The sequence below is a fragment of the Equus caballus genome, unplaced genomic scaffold (assembly GCF_041296265.1).
Source record: "Equus caballus isolate H_3958 breed thoroughbred unplaced genomic scaffold, TB-T2T haplotype1-0000019, whole genome shotgun sequence".
Lineage (NCBI taxonomy): Eukaryota > Metazoa > Chordata > Mammalia > Perissodactyla > Equidae > Equus > Equus caballus.
The window spans coordinates 292459-315128 of record NW_027222392.1 but is presented as its reverse complement, the minus strand read 5'-3'; the positions used below and the strand labels follow the sequence as shown (position 1 = coordinate 315128).

The following is a 22670-nucleotide window of genomic DNA, read 5'->3' as shown; positions in this document are numbered from 1 at the left end:
AATTGGCCACCCAAAAGAATCTGCTCTCTGGAATGAGGAGCCGTGAGAAAACAGAAGGGAAATAGAGGTAAATTATGAGAAATTAGAAAAAATATTAAAGAGTTGGCTAAATCAAGACATAGTTTGTTAGATTAAGTCATCAGAAGCCATACAATCTTAAGGAGCTGGACTTGTATAAATCAAATTCTCTTTAATAAAAACACAACTCTATTTACAAATATAGGGCTCATTTATTTCATTTGTTTGGTTCACATTGAATACTTACTACAAACATACATTTTTTTATGTCTTATACTTGGTAAATAACCAAAAAATAATGCTAGGTAATCTGGGATGCGTGGCTGAGTGTTACAGTGAAAGGAAGGCACCATGGCTCTGTAGAGTCTGACAATCACAAAGCAACCCAGGCTGAATCCTTGGGCAGTTTCTTAAATTCTCTTGACCTTAGTTTCCTGATTTAATGGAGAAAATAATTCCTGCCTTGCCAAACTGCAAGAATAAAATAATGTATGTTACATGCCTATTAGAATTTGGATGTTAGCTGCTCAAAAAAGTGATAGAATAATCAAATTCTACTAAATGAGTAGGGAACACAACAGATGCTTTCAGAGATAGAGTGGAACAAGGTTGGTATGACCAATAAATTGGGAATGTTTTCATCAAAAAGGTGATACTGACAAGCTAGCTTTTGGAGAATGTGGGAGTTTTGAGAAAAAAATGAAAGGAGATGAAGTCCTGTGATCTGTTTACAGATAAGCAAAGTTGTGGAGGTAAGAACAGAATTGGAATCTTTAGCAGACAGGAACAAAGAAAGGATCATAATCATGATGATGAGAAACAGAAGAAAAAAAAAGTGCAACTGTTATAACATTTTAGACTAAACCTGGCTGCTAAACTCCAAAATCTCTAACAGAGCAAACCTAGTTTGGCTTTATAAAATGTCGTATTGAGGAAATATTCATAACAATTCACAATTTAGGAAGAGAGGCATGATCAGAAGTAACAAATCAAATCTGTTAGTGCTAAACTCATACAGTTAAAACCAACTAGATGGGTTAGGAAGATTCTTGAATGCCGTGCAGCTTCTTGCTTGTGACCCAGATTCCCAAGCCAAATAACATCAGGGAAATTCTATTAAAATACAAGACCCTTTTATTAAATCTGAGGAATCTAAAGCAAGCAAACGCCAAAGCTAAGTGGGCTTCTCTGGTAAGACCTGTGGTTAAGCCACAGAGGTGTGGGCAGGCCCGGAGGCTGTGACCTGCTGCATGTAAAGGGCAGGTCAATTATGTAACTCACTTTCTTAATTATTCCCCCCTCGGAATGAAAATGAAAAAAATGTCTGTCAGGATTGTTAAACAGTGCAGATACTCCTCAGCTTTATTCGGAAGGAAATAAATCTTATTAGAGTCCTACATTAAGTTTCAGATTAAGACAGGTATTTAATTGAATTATGCAAAATGAGGAATCAAAGACCATGTTTGATTGAATTTCAGTACCTCAACCCAGGAACTTTGATCTAATGCTCTCCAAGGGATCACTTCAGTCACACATGCTATACATAAAATGGTATACTGGTGACAGTTTAATGATAATTTTTAGTAATATTACAAAACATTACTGGATGGGGTCCAAGGCAGACCTGTCTAAGCAGTATAGTTTACGAAGGAATCAAAATCTGAGGTCTTACAAAACAAAGAAAGAAGGAAATAGAAAGACATGGATATTTCCAGAGGAAATACATCATTATGGTGTATATTCATAAATTAGGAATAGAAACATATACCTTACATAAATCAGTAACATGTAGATTGAAATGTACATCAAAAAAAACAGGGAAAAAATGAACCTGAACTGAAATATTGTTCCAGTACTACAAAGCAGTAGACCTAATGGACTGACCGGTGCACTGACATGATAGAAGCTTGGCTTAGTAACAAAGCAAAAAGCTGCTTCTAATGGGATATTTTTGAAAGAAGTCTGGCTAGGCCCTCTTTAAATTTTACTTCTGTTGCCTCATGTTTTTCTGGCAGTATAAATTCAAGAAAGAGGAGCTTTGCTATCAGAAGTCTTACCAGGTAGACTATTATTTGGTCTATGAATTTCTATAAAAAATGCTTCCTCAGGATGTTAGTCTATATTTAGGTCTTAAATGTGTTCTCAGGAATCAGCAAATATGGGTAAATATTTATTGTGCTCATACTCATGGTGTCAGGAAGATAACTTTATGAATTTATGTAAAAATTTTAATTGCCAAGTGGGATAAAGCTGAACATACTGAATATATATCCAGTTTAAAATGCCAGTGCATTTCCTTTCCAAGAAAATAAGTATTTCTAAATGTTCTAAATGGTGGTTGGGAGAGAGAAGAGTTTATAAAGATAATACTCAGTAGATAAATAGTATTAAATAAAAGTAAATACCAATTCAGCATGTTCAGAAGAGAGGAGGAATAAATTTTTATAATGTTTCCTTTATTCATCACTCATCTACAAAATTCATCTGCATGTGTATTCATTTGACAAACACTTCTGAGTGCCTATCAAGTGAATGGCACACCCTGGAAGGCACTGGGAATTTAATGGTGAACAAGGTGTAGTACTTGCCTGAGCTCATGGGACTTATGGTCCAGCAGTAAGGGGAGAGGGGCTGACAAACGAACCTGTTATTGCAAAAAGGAATAATGAATGCTTAGATCATGGGGTGGGGTGAGATGAAGGGAGGTGAGTGATAGGGGAGGGGATCAGAGGATGGCCTAAGCAGCAGGCATTCCATATACAGCATAGAGGCTTAGGGGGTTAGAGTGAAAACCTCATATTTCATCAATTTAGAATCCAATCACAATCTATAAACTTATACAGACAATGAAGAAATCATCTTGCTAAAAAAAGAAAGACATTTCATTTTGGTAAAAATGGACTTGAAGTACCTTCCCAAAGTTTTTTCCTAACTCAGCCACTTCCCAATATTGTTTTCTTTGAGTTATGGCCTCCACACCTTTTCACTTGAACCCTTCTGTTATGTTTACAGTTTTGGCAGTGGTAAGTGCCATTCTCAGTGGACACTGAAATGCACATGCCGTGGCCTGAATGGCGTAGATGATACAGTGGAAGGCATAACTCCCAGCACGACATTTGGGGGAGCTACTTTCAGCCCTACCCTGATTCTGCTCTTGGACACGACTCCATCCCTGTCGTGGGACATCTTCAAGCATTAGCCCTAGACTTCCTGCCTACCTCTTTCTACCATTCTCTGTTGTTTGTGTTTCTTCATTAAACTAACAGCTCTGCTGTGAAGATTTCCAACTGGGGAGATAGCTGGGAATGTTTGGGTTGGGAGAGTGGGTGGGTGGGTGAAGGCTATGAAGCACTGAGGGACAAGAAGCAATGCTGCTCAGGAAGGGAGAATTCCTCTTCTTTTTTTCCAGGTCCATTTCCAAGGACTTTGGGGAACAAGAAAGCCACACAGAGATATTTATAACAGCAAAAATATAACCATCTAGTCTTTTCAATCACAAATGATAGCATATCTAAAAACAGTAGGAAAAATAAAAATGAAACTATAGCTGGAAAAAATATTCTCTTACCGTAGTATGTGAGATACTCTGCTGTGTGTAAAAATGTCAATGAAACCAGAACGTTGAAAATCCAGTTTATTCCAGATGAACATGCGTTTCCTGTACTTCTTGCCCAAAGGGGATATATTTCAGAATTCACAGTCCAAGGCATTGGTCACATTCCTGAGAAATACAAAATTAAAAATTTCAGTAAAGTAGTATGTAAGGAATTTTAAAAAGAGTAGCTTGTCTCCTCTAAAAAGAGACAATTTAATTAACACAACAATAGCCTTTGGTTTACCAGGTGTGAAGAAAACAAGATATAAAATAAGGCCCAGAAGTGCAGTCCAGGAGTACGGAGTAGGGCAGAAATTGTAAGCCCAGAATACTTCTTCTGTTTTGAATTTGGTTTCATTTTCACACCTGAAAAATAATGCAATATAAATATTAACTTAGTGTTTTAGGGTATAGTTGCAGAAATTCAATGTGATCATTTAGGATGTATTTGGAAGTTCCTTAATATCATTAAGGAAAAGGGTCCAAGATGTTTTTCTTGAAAAAGAAAGTTAAGATTTAAATATACAGTATTAAATATGCAAGCTCACACAGAACTTTTTAGAGCTGAATATAATTCAAGAGCAACACAAAGAAATACATTGTACATACAACTCAATAGAAAAAAACCTGATTAAAAAATGGGCAGAGGCTCTGAATAGATTTTTTTTTTTTAAAGATTGGCACCTGAGTTAACATTTGTTGCCAATCTTCTTTTTTTTCTTCTTCTTCTTCTCCCCGAAGCCCTCCCAGTACATAGCTCTATATTCTAGTTGTTGAATGGACATTTTTCAAAAGAAGACACACAGATTGCCAATAGGCACATGAAAAAGTGCTCCACATCACTAATCATCAGGGAAATGCAAATCAAAACCACAATGAGAAATCACTTCACATATGTTAGACTGGCTAGCATCAAAAAGAGAAGAGATAAGTGTTGAGAAGGATGTGGAGAAAAGGGAACCCTTGTGCACTGTTGGTGGAAATGAAAATTGGTTCAGCCTCTGTGGAAAACAGAATGGAGGTTCCTCAAAAAATTAACAATAGAACTACCATCTGATCCAGCAATTTTGCTTATATTTACCCAAAGAAAACAAGAACACTAACTTAAAAAGATATCTACTCTCATGTTCATTGTGGCATTATTTACAATAGTGAAGACAGGGAATCAACCTAACTGTCCATCAGTGGATGAATGGATAAAGAAAAATGTATATATACACAATGGAATATTATTCAGCCTTAAAAAAGGAAATCTTGCCATTTGAGACAACAGAGACAGACCTTGAGGGTGTTATGCTAAGCGAAATAAGTCTGGCCAAGAAAGATAAATAAGGTATGATCTCACTTGAATGTGTGATTTTGTTTAAAATAACAAAACAAGCTTACAGATACAGAGAACAGGTTGTTCATTATGGGAAGGGGGTTGGGGGGGGTGGTGGGGTGAAATGGGTCAAAAGGCCCAAACTTCCAGTTATAGAAGAAATAAGTCCTGAGGATTTAATATACAGCATGGTGACTATAGTTAATAATATTGTATTGCATATTTGAAAGTTGCTAAGAGAGTAAATCTTAAAAGTTCCCATCGTAAGAAAAAAAAATCTGTATATATGGTGACAGATGTTAGCTAGACTTATTGTGGTGATCATTTCACAATATATCCAAATATTAAATCATGTTGTACACCTGAAACTAATATCATGTTATACGCCAATTCTACCTCAAAAAAAAATATATTGTGTTTCATAGCATTTTTCATACAAGTCCGACACGATTTCCAGTTAGTCCTTGAAAGCTGCAGTAACACTTTTAGACCACTGAGAGTCAGTATGTTGTAGAAAGACTAGATTTTGCAGTCAGGACAAGACTCAAATTTCAGAACCAGCTTTTTCTTATCTGTAAAATAGGGATAATGCCTTACAAGTAATGTTAAGGATTAGAAGGGTCCTGTAAAGAGGTGATAGGGTAGATGAGGGCAGAGAACAATGCTTATATCTTATTCTAGCCAACCCTTTCCTTTTCTGCTGTGCATCCCTGCTTACTTCTCTATCAGTCACTCCTTGCTGTTTGCCTCCTAGTTCAACGGTGGAACAAAGTCTTCTATGGTCTTAGATGGATTGTCAGGTTGAACTTCCAATTCTTTACCTTAATTGAAATCTGAATTGCACCTCAAGATACACTCAGCCTCAAAAACATTCTTATCCCTTCTTGTTATTTTAGACTGTTGTTCTGCCTCCATCAAACTCTGTTTTTGAACCTTGACATCCAAGCCCTATCCTTATTGCTGTGTCTATGACCTCCATCACAACACCCTACCTGTCTTGATGATTTGGGTGCCTGGTCAGTCATCTTCTCCACCCGCTCTCATCCTTTGCCACATTCATTGATTTTTACTTCTAGCCCATCTAATACCGTGGCTTGATACTTCCTCATTTAACCTCTGAAAATGCAGACAGGGCACTTCATAATTTGCTTGATCTGAAACTATTTTACTTTAAGTTCTCAAACACAGAGTATTCCTTTTCTGATTACAAGCACTTTATTTCCTCATTTCTGATAACTTGCTCCACACCCAAATCACAGTGTTTAGATTCTAAACTCCTCTCAGTATTCATTCACCTCATCGCTCAGCTTAGTCCATGCCAATACTGTCTTCTCTCGCCTCTAGAATCCATCTTTCTTTCCTCCATCCTTGTCTGCCATTCTCACCATTTCAGTTCCTAACCCTGTGCAGCACCATTAACTTCCTTCAATAACCACTTTTCAGAAGCTGGGTAAAACTGTGAAACCATGCTGCTGGGTTCTATGAAAAGTTCATGCTATTTCTTCTCAGTTGGGTCCCTAATTATGCTTCTTTATTTTTATCCCTTATGGTCTTCTCTACTGAATTCTTGGCTTATAGCAGAGTAGGCATTCAATAAATTTTGTCAACTATTGCCTCAATTAATTAAAATATTTCTTACTGTCCTCTAGCCTTGAATCTTTCCCTCTGCTTTCTAGGTACTAAGACCTTGGCTCCTTTCAATTTGAATGACCTCACTTTTTCTCTACTGAACCTTTACTTTTCTATATTTTCTTTCAGCTTTTCTCCTACCTCCAATGGTAACATGTCTCTTGCCCTTTCTAAGGACTGCCATTCCTGCATCTCATTCTCCTGCATCTCATTCTCCTGCTGTCTCCTCTGGGGTCATGTTCTATCAGTAGTCTGTTCTCTTTCTGCCATCTTTAGTTCCTTCCTACTAGACCCTTCTTTTTACAACACAAAAGATCACTTCTACTCGAATGTTCAACCCCTCTCATATTACTACTACTAGCTTGTTTGAAATTGCAGACAAATTTATCCTAGTGAGCTCTACATCCTTACTACCCACTCTTTCCTTCACAGCCCTGCTCCCCTATCCACCCAGATGCCAGCTGACTCTTACTCAGGCTGTTTTCCGAATCTGCTCACCCAAAAGTCCTCAATGACCTCCTGATCCCCAAATTCATTTATCTTGCCTTAATTTTGAGGCTCTGATGACTCTGTGGTGGTTGATCTTGCTGACAACCCTCCTTCTCCTTCCCCTTTACTTTTAGATCTATAGCTTCACCTTATCTCACTGACATATATGTCTTCATTGCCTTTTTAAAACGCCTCTTCCTCCCCTCAACTCTAAATATAGCTGTTCTCTAAGGCTCTATTCCGGGGTTTATACCCTCTCTCTTAATCATCTCATCTAATTTTAGAGCTTTTCAATCTCCACGTGGATGCTGAAAGGTTATTCTAGCCTCGACCTTTTTCTCAAGCTCCATTGCTGGAACTTAGGTATCTGCTGTGCATCCACAGCTAGATATCCTGCTGTGGCCTGAGCACAGTATGGCTGCAAGGGAATGCCATGTCTTCTCCAGGAGGTGGGAGTTGGGCTGTTCTGGGTTCAAATCATGACTCTATCCCTTATTAGCTGTGCTCATTCATTCAAAGATTTAGATAATGAGTGCTTTTTATGTGTCAGACATTAGTGATATAGCTCTGAACAAAATAACCACCGTCTGCATTTGTGCAAACTAGAGTTTAGGGGCACAGGTGCAGTCCTGTTTCCTGATCTGTAACATAGGGCAAAAGACCATTATCACAGGCTGTTGGGAAATTAAATGTGAAAATGCATACTGAGTGCTTAGCACACTGCCTGGCATGTAGTGAGTATATGCACAGTAAGTATTACTTTACTAGTGCCTCTCATGACATTTCTGTTTGAGTTAACACCTCCATTCCTTGACTTGAAATTGATTAAAATCTTGGAGTTATCTTCAATCTTTTCTTATCCATCTCTTTTTTTAAAGTTTATTTTCTTTATTGAGCTAAGATTGGTTTATAACATTATGTACATTTCAGGTGTACATCATTATATTTTAAATTCTGTTTAGACTACATCATGTTCACCACCCAAAGTCTAATTACCATCCATCACTGTACACATGTGCCCTTTTACTCCTTTGCCCTTCCCCCTCCCCTCTTTGCCCTCTAGTAACTACCAATCTAATCTCTGTATCTATGTCTATGTTTCTTCTTGTTGTTTTTACCTTCCACTTATGAGTGAAATCATATGGTATTTGTATTTCTCCCTCTGACTTATTTCGCTTAGCATAATACCCTCAAGGTCCATCCATGTTGTCACAAATGCCAAGGTTTCATCATTTTTTATGGCTGAGTAGTATTCCATTGTGTGTATATATCCCCCTCATCTTCTTTATCCATTTATCCATTGATGGAAACTTGCGTTGTTTCCATGTCTTGGCTATTGTGAATAATGCTGCAATCTTTTTGACTTAGTGTTTTCATGTTCTTTGGATAAATACCCAGAAGTGGGATAGTTGGATCATATGGTAGTTATATTATTAATTTTTTGAGGAATCTCTATACTGTTTTCCATAGTGGCTGCACAAGTTTACACTCCCACCAGCAGTGTCTGAGGGTTCTCTTTTCTCCACATCCTCTCCAACACTTATTTCCTGTCTTAATGATTATAGCCATTCTGAATGGCGTCAGGTGACAATAGCTCATTGTAGTTTTGATTTGCATTTTCATGTGCCTGTTGGCCATGTGTATATCTTTGGAAAAATGTTCAGATCCTTTGTCCATTTTCTAATTGGGTTATTTTTGTTGTTATTGTTGAGTTGTATGAGTTCTTTATGTATTTCGGATATTAACCCCTTAACAGATATATGATTTCCAAGTATCTTCTCCCAATTGTTAGGTTGTTTTTTCTTTTTCTTTCTTTCTTTTTTTTTTTTTGAGGAAGATTAGCCCTGAGCTAACTTCTGCTGTTAATCCTCCTCTTTTTGCTGAGGAAGACTGGCCCTAGGCTAACATCCATGCCCATCTTCCTCTACCTAGCATGGCTTGCTAAGTGGTGCCTTGTCTGCACGCAGGATCCAAACCGGCGAACCCCTGGCTGCTGAAGTGGAACGTGTGAACTTAACCACTGCACCAGTGGGCCAGCCCCTGGTTTTTCATTTTGTTGGTGGTTTCCTTTGCTGTGGTGAAGCTTTTTAGTTTGGTGTAGTCCTACTTGTTTATTTTTACATTCATTTCCCTTGCCTCGGGGGAGTCATTGTATTCAAAAAGATACTGCTAAGACCAATGTTGAAGAGTTTATTGCCTATGTTTTCTTCTAGGAGTTTTATGGTTTCAGAATTTACATTCAAGTCTTTAATCTATTTTGAGTTAATTTTTGTGTACAGTGTAAGATAATGATTTTTTCTTTTGCATGTGACTGTCTAGTTTTCCCAACACCATTTATTGAACAGACTTTACCTTCTCCATTGTAAGTTCTTGGCTCCTTTGTTGAAAATTAGCTGTCCATAGATGTGTGGGTTTATTTCTGGGCTCTTGATTCTATTCCATTGAGCTGTGTGTCTGTTTTTGTGCCAGTGCCATGCTGTTTTGATTACAATAGCTTTGTAGTATATTTTGAAATCAGGGAGTGTAATACTTCCAGCTTTGTTCTTTTTTCTCAGGATTGCTTTGGCTATTCAGGGTCTTTTGTTGTTCTATATCATATAATTTGGGGATTCCTTGTTCTATTTCTGTGAAAAATGTCATTGGGAAATTTTGATAGGGATTGAACTGAATCTGTAGATTGCTTTAGGTACATTTTAACTATGTTAATTCTTCCCATCCATGAACATGGAATATCTTTCCATTTATTTGTGTGTCTTCTTTGAACAATGTTTTATAGTTTTCAGTGTATAGGTCTTTCACCTTTTGGGTTAAGTTTATTCCTAGGTATTTTATATTTTTGCCATTGTAAATGGGATTGTATTCTTAATTTCTCCTTCTCCTATTTCATTGTGTTACAGAAAGGCAAGTGATTCTTGTATGTAGATTTTGTATCCTGCATCTTTACTGTATTCGTTTATTATTTATAATAGTTTTTTTGTTGGATTCTTTAGAGTTTTCCATACATAAAATCCATCTGCAAATAGTGACAGTTTTACTTCTTCCTTTTCAATTTGAATCTCTTTATTTCTTTTTCTTTCCTGACTCCTCTGGCAAGGACTTTCAATACTGTGTTAAATAAGAGTGGTGAAAATGGGCATCCTTGTCTTGTTCCTGTTCTTAGAGGGAAAGATTTCAGTTTTTCACCATTGAGTATGATGTTAGCTGTGGGTTTGCTATATATGGCGTTTATTATATTGAGATACTTTCCTTCTATGCCCATTTTATTCAGTTTTTAAAAATTATAAATGGATGCTCTGTCTTGTTGAATGCTTTCTCTGAATCTGAGATGATCATGTGATTTTTATTCTTCATTTTGTTAATGTGGTGTATCACACTGATTGATTTGCAGATGTTGCACCATCCATGCACCCCTGGAATAAATCCCAATTGATCATGGTGTATGATCCTTTTAATGTATTGTTGTATTTGATTTGCTAGTATTTTGTTGAGGATTTTTGCATCTATGTTCATCAGTGATATTGGCTTATAATTTTCTTTTTTTGTGTGTTGTCCCTGTCTGGTTTTGGTGTCAGTGTAATGTTGGCCTCATAGAATGAGTTAGGAAGCGTCCCCTCCTCTTCAATTTTCTGGAAGAGTTTGAGAAGGATAGGTATTGAGTCTTCTTTAAATGTTTGGTAGAATTCACTGGGGAAGCCATCTGGTCCTGGGCTTTTGTTTTTTAGGCGATTTTTCATTACTGTTTTGATCTCCTTACTAGTGATTGGTCTATTCAGATTATCTATTTCTTCTTGATTCAGTTTTGGAAGGTTGTATGATTCTAGGAATTTATCTATTTCTTCTAGATTATCCAATTTGTTGGTGTATAGCCTTTCTTAGTATTCTCTTATAGTCCTTTGTATTTCTGTGGTGTCCATTGTAATCTGTCCTCTTTCATTTCTGATTTTATTTATTTGAGCCTTCTCTCTTTTTTTCTTGGTGAGTCTAGCTACAGGTTTGTCAATTTTGTTTATCTTTTCAGAGAACCAGCTCTTAGTTTAATTGATTTTTTCCACTATTTTTTTAGTCTCTATTGTATTTATTTCTGCTTTAATTTTTATTATTTCCTTCCTCCTGCTGATTTTTGGCTTCATTTGTTCTCCTTTTTCTAGTTCCTTGAAGCACACTGATAGATTGTTTGAGAAAAATCTTGTTTTTTGAGGTAGGCCTGTATTGCTGTAAACTTCCTTCTTAGTACTGCTTTTACCATATCCCATAAATTTTGGTATGTCATATTTTCATTTTCATTTGTCTCCAGGTATTTTTTGATTTCTCCTTTAATTTCTTCATTGATCAATAGTTGTTCATTAGCATTGTGTTTAATCTCCACATATCTCTGGCTTTTCCAGTTTTCTTCTTGTAGTTGTTTTCTAGTTTCATACCATTATGGTCAGAAAAGTTGTTTGGTATTATTTGAATCTTCTTAAATTTTTTGAGACTTGTTTTGTGGCCTAAGATGTGATCTACTCTGGAGAATGTCCCATGTGCATCTGAAAGGAATGTGTATTCTGGAGGCTGGCCCAGTGGCATAGTGGTTAAGTTCGTGTGCTCTGCTTCAGTGGCCCAGGGTTTGCCAGTTCAGATGCTCAGTGCAGACCTACACACTGCCCATCAAGTCATGCTGTGGCGGTATTCCACATAGAAGCACTAGAAGGACTTACAACTAGGATATACAACTACGTACTGGGACTTTGGGGAGAAAAAAAAGAAGAGGAAGATTGGCAACAGATGTTAGCTCAGCGCCAATCTTCCTCACCAAAAAAAAGAATGTGTATTCTGCAGTTCTTGGATGGAATGTTCTGTATATATCTACTAAGTCCCTCTGGTCTAATGTGTCACTTAAGGCCAATGTTTCCTTATTTATCTTCTGTTTGGATGATCTATTCATTGATGTAAGTGGAATGTTAAACTTCCCTATTATTATTTTGTTGCTGTCATTTTCTCCTTTTATGTCTGTTAAAGATTGCTTTATGTATATAGGTGCTCCCATGTTGGGTAAATAGATATTTACAAGTTTTATGTCCTCTTGTTGGAATTGCTTCCTTTATCATTATGTTATGCCCTTTGTCTCTTGTTCTCGTTTTAAAATCTATTATGTCTGATATAAGTATTGCCACTCCAGCTTTCTTTTTGTTTCCATTTGCTTGGAGTATCATTTTCCCTCCCTTTACTTTCAGTTTGTGAGTGTCTTTAGATCCAAAGTGTGTGTCTTGCATGCAGCATGTATAGGGGTCTTCTTTTTTTTTATCGATTTAGCCACCCTTAGTCTTGTTATTGGAGCACTTAGTCCACTGACATTTAAAGTAGCTATTGATAAGTATGTACTTATTGCCCTTTTGTTACTTTTTTCTGGATGTTTTTGTAGTTCTTCTCTGTTCCTTTCTTCTTCTCTTGTTCTCTCATGGTTTGATGGCCTTCTTTAGTGTTATGTTTGGGTTCCTTTCTCTTTATTTTTGTACGTATTATTATAGGTTTTTGGTTTGTGATTGTCACAAGGTTCGTATATAATAATCTATGTAAATAATAATCTATATTGTTTATGGTCTCTTAGTTTGACTTCTTACTAAAAGCCCTACACTTTTATCCTCCCCTGACATTTCATGTTTTTTATATCCTATTTTACTTATTTTATTTTTGTGGATCCCCTATCTTCTTATCATGGAATTAGATAATTTTAGTACTTCTGTCTTTTGACCTTCATACTAGCTTTATAGGTGGTTGATCCACTACCTTTACTGTATATTTGCCTTTACCAGTGATTTTTTTTCTTTGATAACTTTCTTATTCCTATTTGTGGTCTTTTCTATTCCATTTAAATAAGTCCCTTTGACATTTCTTGTAAGGCCAGTTTAGTGGTGATAAACTCTTGTAGTTTTTTCTTGTCTGGAAAACTCTTTCTTTCTCCTTCCATGATATGAATGATAGCCTTGACAGGTAAAGTATTCTTGGCTGTAGGTTTTTTCCTTTCAGCACTTTGACTATATCATGCCACTCCCTTCTAGCCTGTAAGGTTTCTGCTGAGAAGTCAGCTGATAGCCTTATGGGGTTTCCTTTGTATGTAACTCGTTGCCTTTCTCTTACAGCTTTTAGGATTCTCTCTTTAATTCCTGACATTTTAATTATAATGCGTCTTGGCGTGGACGTCTTTGGCTTCACCTTGTGTGGTGCTCTTTGCACTTCCTGTACCTGGATGTCTATTTCCTTCCTTATGTTAGGGAAGTTTTCAACTATTATTTCTTCAACTGGGTTCTCTGCCCCTTGTGTCTCTCTTCTCCTTCTGTGAAACCTATAATATGGATGTTAGTATGCTTGATGTTGTCCCAGAGGTCCCTTAGACTGTCCTCATTCTTTTAAATTCTTTTGTCTGTTCAGCTTGGGTGATTTTCTCTACTCTTTCATCCAGATCGCGGATCCTTCTTCTGTGTCATCTACTCTGCTATTGATTCTCTCTACTGAATTTCTCATTTCCATTATTGTATTCTTCTGTTCTCAATGGTTCTTTTTTATATTTTCCAATTCTTTGTCAAAGTTCTGTGTTCATCTCTTCTTTTCCCAAGATCAGGGAGTATCCTTATGACTACTAGATTGTACTCTTTGTGAGGTAGATTGTTTCTGTTTTCTTTAATTCTTTTTCTGAGGGTTTGTCCTATTCCCTTATTTGGAACATATTTCTTTGTCTCCTCATTTTGCCTACTTCTCTGTAGTTATATCTATGTATTAAGTAGCTCAGCTGCATCTCCTGATCTTGGAAATGTGGCCTTATGTAAGAGATGCTTTATGGGGCCTGGCAATGTGCTCCTCTCTCATCACCTGTGCCAGATGTTTCCTTGTGTGGGCTATGTGTGCCCTTCTGTTGTGGTGGAGTTGCTACTGCTACAGGCGCATGGGTAGGTTAGGCTGGCCCCCAAGCTGGCTGGTTGTAAGGCTCAGCTGGGTGTGGCTCCTGCAGTGACTTTATAGCATGGGGCAAGCCCTGGCATGGCTGGCTGTAAAGTCTAATAGCATACAACCACTGCTATTTTGCTGTTAAGTGAGTCAGGCCCCCACTGTGGCTGGTTGCTAGGCTCAGGGGTTCACAATTGCTATAGGCTTTCAGTGTGGCTCCCTGTAGTGCGCGGCCATTGTCAGCTCTCTCAGGAGTGTAGATGGGTACAGCTGGCTCCAGGTGTGGCAGTGTACAATCATTTCAGGTGTTGGAATGTGGGGCAGATCCTCTATGTGGCTGTTTGCAATGGCCAGCAGCACAAGTCTGCCGTGGGCCCATGTGCCCCACCAACACAGGCCTGCACACACACCTTGTCAATGTGGACCCACAAGTTTGCTGCGGGCTTGCTGTGGGCAGGGCCAGTCCCTGGGGCAGGCTGCCTGCTGCCTGGCTGTGCTTGATTGCCACGGGTGCTCTATTGGGTAGGACAGATTCCTGCACTAACAGGCTAAAGGAGGAAATCCAACGGCAGCTGCCAATGTCTGTGTCAACACAACTGAACTAGGTCACAGTAAGGGTTGCTACCAGTGTCTCAGTCACGGGGGTGGGGTGGGGGGTGGGCTCAGCTGCCTCCTGCCTCTCTGAGATGTGCTCCAACCTTAGTGAGTGAGTCAGTTTTACTAATGAACTATGCACTTTTCTTTCTGGTGTTTTTGTGTTGGTTTCCAGATCGGGTGAATCTGTGTGTGGGCCCTTTAAGATCAGGTTTTCCTTTCTCTGAAATTCTGTGGTTTTTCCGGGCGTATTCCCTATTGGTTTTCAAAGCCAGCAAAGCCAGGTATTATGGGATCTCATCTTGGTTGTGCTGAATCCAAGGCCTGGGATGCCTATTGTGGCATAAAATCCCTGGCTCCTCTGGGAAAAGCTCTGTACCTTTGAGATTGCTCCTGGCCATGAAGCGCCATGGCTAGGATGTGGTTTTTTCCTCAGCAGAGTTGTATTTCTGCCTCTTCCACCTGTCAGTGTTGTCCCTTGTGGGGGTTATTTTTATCCAGTTTCCAGATCTCTCTCAGAGGAAACTGTTCCACAAGTAGTTGTAGATTTGTTGTGTCCATGGGAAGAAATGAGTTCAGAGTCCTCCTACACTGCCATCTTCCAAACTCTCTACCTCTCTTTCAATGCTCCATACCTTTAAGTCTAAGTAAAGAAGACTGACTAAGACTATAAGCTCTGGAACTGACATCCCATGTTCAAATCTAGGCTGGGACACCCAGGTTTGAAGCTAGTCACTTAACTTTTCAAAACCTGTGTGAAATAAGGATTTTTTTTTATTGAGGTCATAATAGTTTATAACACTGTGAAATTTCAGTTGTACATTATTATTTGTCAGTCACCATATAAATGTGCCCCTTCACCCCTTGTACCCATTTCCCAACCCCCTTCCCCTGTGATAACCACTAAACTGTTGTCTTTGTCCGTGAGTTTCTCCAACATATGAGTGAAATCATACGGTATTTGTCTTTCTCTGTCTAGCTTATTTTGCTTAACATAATACCCTCCAGGTCTATCCATGTTGTTGTGAATGGGACGATTTTGTCTTTTTTCTGGCTGAGTAGTACTCCATTGTATATATATACCACACCTTCTTTATCCAGTCATCGGTCGATGGGCACGTGGGTTGCTTCCACTTCTTGGCTATTGTGAATAATGCTGCAATGTAATTCCCTTTGAATTGCTGATCTCAAATTCTTTGGATAAATAACCAGTAGTGGGATAGCTGGGTCATATGGTAGTTCTATTTTTAATATTTAGAGAAATCTCTATACTGTTTTCCATAGTGGCCGCACCAGTTTGCATTCCCACCAGCAGTGGATGATGGTTCCCTTTTCTCCACATCCTCTCCAACATTTGTTATTTTTTTGTCTTGGTGTTTATAGCTATTCTAATGGGTGTAAGGTGATATCTCAGTGTAGTTTTAATTTACATTTCCCTTTCCCTGATGATTAGTGATGCTGAACATCTTTTCATGTGTCTACTGGCCATCTGTATATTTTCTTTGGAAAAATGTCCGTTTAGCTCCTCTGCTCATTTATTGATCAGGTTGATTGATTTTTTGTTGTTGAGTTGTGTGAGTTCTTTATATATTTTGGAGATTAACCCCTTGTGGGATATATGATTTGTAAATATTTTCTCCCAGTTGGTGGATGGTCTTTTCACTTTGTTCCTTGTTTCCTTTGCCTTGCAGAAGCTCTTTAGTCTGATGAAGTCCCACTTGTTTATGCAAAAAGGATTTTTGTGCCATCTGTCTCAAAGAGCTATTTTGAGGTTTACATGAGATAATGTATGCAAAGAACTTCACAAGGTATGGGTAAGAAATCATATTTCCTGGAGATATTTTCTTGAACCTGACTCTTCTTAGTTGCATTAATAGCATCCTAATTCAGACTCTTTGAGTGTTTGTGTCATCAACTGCATCTGTCTCTGTGGCAGACTCGATAGTGTCACCCCTCTATAATCTGTGTTTCCTGATGTTCCTGCTCTTGTTTAACCCTCTCCCTTTGAGTGTGGAGGTGACCTGTGACTTGCTTCTAACCAACAAAATGTGGCAAAAGTGACAGGACATGTGATTAAGTAAGATTACAGTGCTCTCCAGCTGAAGTCTCTCACTCCCTTGCTGGCTTTGAAAAAGCAAACTGCCCTGTTGTGTGATGCCAATGGAGGGATGCTCATTGAAGGAAGTGAGAGAAGTCTTTAGGAGCTGAGGGTAGCCTTTGGTTGACAGCTAGCAAGAAACTGAAGTCCTTGGTGCAAAAGTTACGCAGCAATAGAAAATGAGTAATAATTATTTTTCCTTCTTTCAGCATTCCTTTCTTCAAACTACTACCCCACCAAGTTGAGCTCTAGAGCATTGCTTTTGCCACCTCACGGCTGAAAAACCTTCATCCCACTTGTCCCAACTATGAAATGGGGCTTGCAAACTTTGGGTGCAGCCTACCTTATCCTATACTCCTATACAAAATCCTTTTCTCCAAATAGACTAGACTACTTCTTTTCTGAACCTGCTTTCCAGACCCAGCATCTTCTATTCATGCCATTTCCTACAAGTGAAGGCAAACTCTCAGTCCTCATCTCCACCATCAAAATCTACCTCAGCCCTTAAGGCTAGTACAGATGCCACCCACTCGCCTTTCTGCAGTATTCTCACTCTCCTCTCAATGCTTTTCATTGTCCTCATTTATATCATCATCACATAGTGCTCTGTGTTATCCTATTTGAATATACTCCCTCTTCTACTGCTCTGGGCACTCATCCCAGGCAGCAGAGCACAAGGGTTAAGGGCATAGAGTCTAGAGTAGACTGCAGGATTTTGTATGTTGGTTCTGCTACTAACCAGCTGCATAACTTTGGGCAAGTTACTTAACCTCTTTGTACCTTGGTGTTTTTTTTTTTTGAGGAAGATTAGCCCTGAGCTAACATCTGTTGCCAATCCTCCTCTTTTTGCTGAGGAAGACTGGCCCTGAGCTAACATCCATGCCCATCTTCCTCCACTTTATATGTGGGACGTCTACCACAGCGTGGGCTTGCCAAGCGGTGCCATGTCCGCACCTGGGATCTGAACCAGTGAACCCTGGGCCACTGAAGCAGAACGTGCGCACTTAACTGCTGTGCCACCAGGCCGGCCCCTGTACCTTGGTTTTCTAATCTGTAAAATAAGAGTCCCTAATAGACTTCCTACAAAGATTAAATACAGTGATAATTGCTTGGCAGAAAGAAAGCAATTTATTGTGTTTGCCAAAAGAAACAGTCATTTTTGTATCCTCCCCCTTTTTAAAATCTCAACCTCTAGCCCATAATAGTACTCTCTATAGAGACAAATAGTCATTAAATGATGAATGAAGGCTTGACATTTGCATTTGTTTAACTGTGAGTAGGAAACAGCATTAGAAATCTCCTGATCAATAACTTTCCACCTTCATTTCCCACCAATCAAATAGCCTTTTGAGTCATGAAGATCTTAAAATGGGAAAATAAGAAAGGGGGTAGGGAGAGGGAGGGGGAGGAAAGGAAACAAACCTGGAGAGGGGAATGTTTACAAATACATCACTAAAATTCACTGAAAAATTCTATTTACTATTTTCATTTATTATTATCAAAGTTCCTTGCATGATCTCTTGCTGAAACCATGGAAAGTAGCATATTTTCCGGTAGGCTCTGTGCTTGCTCTGATGTACCTTTTCAGCATCTGGCCAGGCACATTTATATACGTAAAAGCCCAAGTAACTTCTTGTCATCCTCGTGCTGATTTTAAGGACAGCACTGCAGGCACTGACTTGGCAGAGTTACTCACTCAGCAATACGTAGACAGCTTAAGGACTAAGAAAGTGACATCACACCTGACCTTCAAAATATAAACACCAGAAATCCCAACTAAAAAAATAAAAACGTATATTCCAAATGTTATTGCAAAATACCCTCCTGTTTTCCTGGCTTAGTGACTGCTGGTAGAAGAACACAATGCTCGGGAGAAAGAACGAAAATACTTTGACATCAGTGTGTGGGTTGGGATTAGAAAAAGTCATGCTCTCTGATGGGACACCTTCTCCCCACATCCTAGAGCAAAAACAGAAAATGACTACAATAATGGGAGCTGCACGGAGGATGCTGCAGTGGACAAAGCAACAGAATCGTACCCAGGCAGGCAAAATATGTTTCATTTTGGCAGAGTGAGAGATCTAATCTTTACCAGCAGCATGACTAGACTGACAACCTGATGGTAAAGCAAATAAACGATCAGTTCCCTGTTCCAGCCACAGAACCCACAGTGCTTCCTTTAATAACATATCTAGAAATGCACAGCTCTCTTTGAAGGTGAAACAATTCTCCCTTGCCTACTCAACACCCACCTAAAACCAGTTTATATGTAGAGCTATTTCTGCCTGTTTTTTGTGTTACTTCTCCATCAGATAGCTAAAGAGTTTTAAACCAAGAAATAACCACAGGAACTAAGTGATGCAACTGCTCTTGCCACAATTAACCACAAGGAATTTATTCCTTGCTTCCTACACAGCACATGCTTTTTGTATTGCTCCTTTATTCACCTTGAGGCAATTATTTAACTGCTTCATGTTCACAGATGGGAGATGGGAGAAAATACAACCAAGAAAATACACAAAACTTCAAATTTTATCTATTCAATCCTAATCAATGACAAACCTATAGAATTTGCCCTCTTCCCAAAAGAGTTGATAAAAGATCTAGGATTTTGGACAAGGGAAGGGAGGTTTACTACGGTTTGTGTGACACATCTGCTGATCTTCTACCGGGTTTACTGCCTGTGCTTTCCTTGCCAGTTCATGACTGAGAAGTGTGAGTGAAGCGGCACTTCATCTCAGTTCCTGATGTGGGACTGTCATTTCTTTGAACAAGATCATTAAGCTATCACCTCAAAACAAAATGGATACCCCTAAGGGTTAACTTGAATCATTCTCTATCTATAGAAATTTATGATCTGCTTACACAGTTATAGTCTGAGGGTGGTGGTGGAGAGGTACCTAGAGAAGGATAGAGTGTCCCTCCAGGCAAGGACACCTTCATTCTTCTCTGAGGAGAAATGAACACAATGCCAACCAGTCAGAACTAGGATGATGTAAATGTACAAGCAACTCAAGCCATGAGAAATTCCAACTTTTGGGCATCCCATCCAAAGCAACCAGGAAAAGTTACTGTTACAAACTTGACCCCTTACTACTCACACACGTTAAGTTCTGTTCACTAGCATAATTCCTATATGAACTAACATGAACTAAATTTATGTCAAGGGTGGCAACATAGCATTTAAACTCTAACATGTCTGTTGTTAAATAATTTTGGCAAAGTATGGCTCCCTAGCTTGCAGTGTGCAGACCATGCTGAAGATCTTGGCCTTGGATGATTTTCTATTGTCTAGCCTTTTTTCCCCTGTTTTTATGTTTTACAGTTTTCCTGCAGAGGACTGTCACATGAAGACAAGGTGGAAAAAAGTCATCTGTTACCTTTTGTTAATTACCATTATTTTCTGGTAAAAAGAAAACCTTTAGAATTATTGAGACAATTAAATCATAGATATGGGTAAATTTCAAAAGCATTAGAAATTTGGAGCTAAAGGCTATTTTTTTTAAATGAATTAATAAAGTTTTATTTATATATAAATCGCTGTACCTAAACCACTTACCAATATGTTGGCTAGCTTGTTATATACCCTAAGTGTGGGAAATAGATGGACAGAATATGAGTGGGCAAGCAAATGAAAATAATAATATTTAAAGCCGTAGGAGATACAGTAATATTGGCATAGTCTTTAATTCTGGTAAGAATTTAAATTGGTATAATTTCCTCTTGGAATGAAATCTGACAATTTTTACATAAGAATATTCATACCCAAACATTCATGACCCAAAGTCTTGTTTCTAAAATTTATCCTTAAGAAATAATTTAAATGGGAAATACTTCCACTCTAGTTTTATTTATCACAAGCTTAACATAGATAAATAATTAGAAACAATAAAGATATACTACAATGCAGGGTAGTTAAGTCAATTAAGGTACAACAAATGAATAGAATAAAGCAGCCACTAAAATAATATTTATAAAGTAAGCTGGGCCAAACCACAAAGGTTGGTCTGGGTTTGAAGACTGGTCAAAATGTCTTAGACTCAACTTAGGTTACTTTCATTTTGGTACCAAACTGGCAAATAGTACAACAGATGTATGCACAATCAACAACACGTAAGTGGACTTGGTCCTCGGTTCCCTCTCCGGTTCCTCCCACACTTGTGGTCAATGCAGAGTGAAGAATATGCCAGGTCAGCGGAGCCCTGAACTCTGCCTTGGCGAGAGTCCACATTAGCAGTGGAGCTTCCACCCCATTTCCGAATAAGAAAAATTTTCCACTGTATTACTTTATAAGAAAACACCTCATCATTCTTTCTCCTACTATGTCATCACACCTACAGCAAGCTTGGTCATGGTCTACTTCGTGAAGATTACCTGGAAACATGGAAAAGGCCTGGAAGTTGGCAGTGCAGGAGATACCAAACTGTAAAACATTCTCTAGGATATAAGGTTGTACGGATAAGAGAAAAATGGAAACATGGAAAATAGGAGGGAAAAGGAAATCTATTGAGATGATTATTTTTACTTTTGAATTTACAGTTGTGATAACATCACTTTGACAAGATGGGAGAAACTTTAGTGGCTCACAAACAACTAATCTTGGGCCTCTTCTTCCATTTCTTTTTGTTTCGCCCTAAAATTTTTCCCCTTGTAAAGGTAGGCATTAAATTTATTAGCCATTCCCATGCTTCCACTGGCACTGAAAGGAAGGGAAATCTTGCCTTTGAAGTACATTACCTTCTCCATCATGCTGTTTCTTAATATTGCCCCAAAGTCCTCAAAGCACTGGTTTCCATATTTATACTCCATAGTCACTATACTGCTTCCCGTCCTACAGGGCCTGCCTTTGCCCACAGCTCCAGGGTTCCCCACGAGCAAGTGGCAATGCTTTGCCCCACAAACTGCCTGCCTGGCTGCAACTATGTTTCACACCAAGGCCGTCAACACCCGTGGTATAGAGAGAGTGGATGCTTTATAGCAGAGAATGACTTGACAGTTTATATTCTCTCTCTCAGAAGTCAGAATAGGAAATATCTGAAGAGGATAGAGCCATACAGAAGTGGAAAGACTGAGAGAGAGTAAGTAGAGGTCGTAAGAAGGGTCAGGTAATTGACAGTGACAGAGGAAGTGCAGAAGAGGGAGGCCAAGAGCAGCCTGCTGCCAGTCCGATGGACAGTATTCCCGACCTCCATGAGGCAGCGCTGAGCGGAAGCTGAGACTTTGCTTTCTTTCCTATTTTTTCCCCTTACTTTTCTATGTAACTTTACCATGAAACTTCTGTTAACAGAGAAAATCAAGGGTGTCTCTGTTCCTGTCAATGTGAAAAGTTCTAACAAAATAATAGCTAAGTTCTTAGAGCACCGATCCTGATTCTGAAACTATAAAATCCCACAGGTTCTCAAAAAAGTGTATCACAATCACCATAGAGCTCCATTCCTGCACCAAGATTTTTTCAAACACTGAAAATACAGTATAAAAAATTAAAGTAACTTTCCCCATGTAGTCACTGTGGGAGGGGCTACCCTGATTCCAACTATGCTGTACTACAGTGGTCATATCTTCTGGAATTCCTTTTTGAATCATATTCAGAATCGCTGCTTTGTCACTCAAGAAAACCAACCATATTTTTTCACTTTCTACTTCGGGCTCTCTTCCTCTCCTTCCCTTTTCCTTTTGTTTCTTGCCATCATGAGCCAATCATACGAGGAGCTGTGTTAAGTACTGGGTGAAATGAGTGACTGAACCAAATGGAGTAGAGGTGGGGAAACAGTATAACTGAAATAATAGCAGCAAACACAGGATAATAAGTTCATTTGTGTGTTATGGCTCTAGCGCCATAAGAAATAAGATGGATGTTGCTGAAGGGGGTTGTGTTGCAGCCACACTGCTCCATCATTGGTATTTCAGTTGATAGCCACTTGCTGTGATATCCTAAATGATGCCCCATATCTGGCACAATGTATACATTTGTGAAATCACTGAGTAAATAAATGAATGAAGGAAAG

The 22670-nt window shown here is 38.7% G+C and overlaps 1 protein-coding gene and 1 long non-coding RNA gene across 22 annotated transcripts in view; one reads left to right on the top strand and one right to left on the bottom strand.

The window, feature by feature from the left end:
- LOC138922928 (uncharacterized) overlaps positions 1-22670 on the bottom strand; it is a 255997-nt gene that overhangs the window by 7090 nt on the left and 226237 nt on the right. For all 21 annotated transcript variants that reach the window (XR_011436055.1, XR_011436057.1, XR_011436040.1 and 18 more), the window contains 2 exons: positions 3858-3979; positions 3587-3739 (listed from right to left, as the gene is read on the bottom strand). Coding sequence is in view for 1 of the 21 variants with exons in the window: in XM_070259349.1 (XP_070115450.1) it covers positions 3732-3739; positions 3858-3979 (130 nt within the window). In the remaining 20 variants the exon portion in view is untranslated. The remainder of the gene's footprint in view (positions 1-3586; positions 3740-3857; positions 3980-22670) is intronic.
- The window catches only part of LOC138922929 (uncharacterized), a 24594-nt gene extending 1924 nt beyond the window's left edge, over positions 1-22670 (top strand). The window contains exons 2-3 of the long non-coding RNA XR_011436060.1: positions 16259-16375; positions 19991-22670. This is a non-coding gene — a long non-coding RNA (uncharacterized lncRNA). The remainder of the gene's footprint in view (positions 1-16258; positions 16376-19990) is intronic.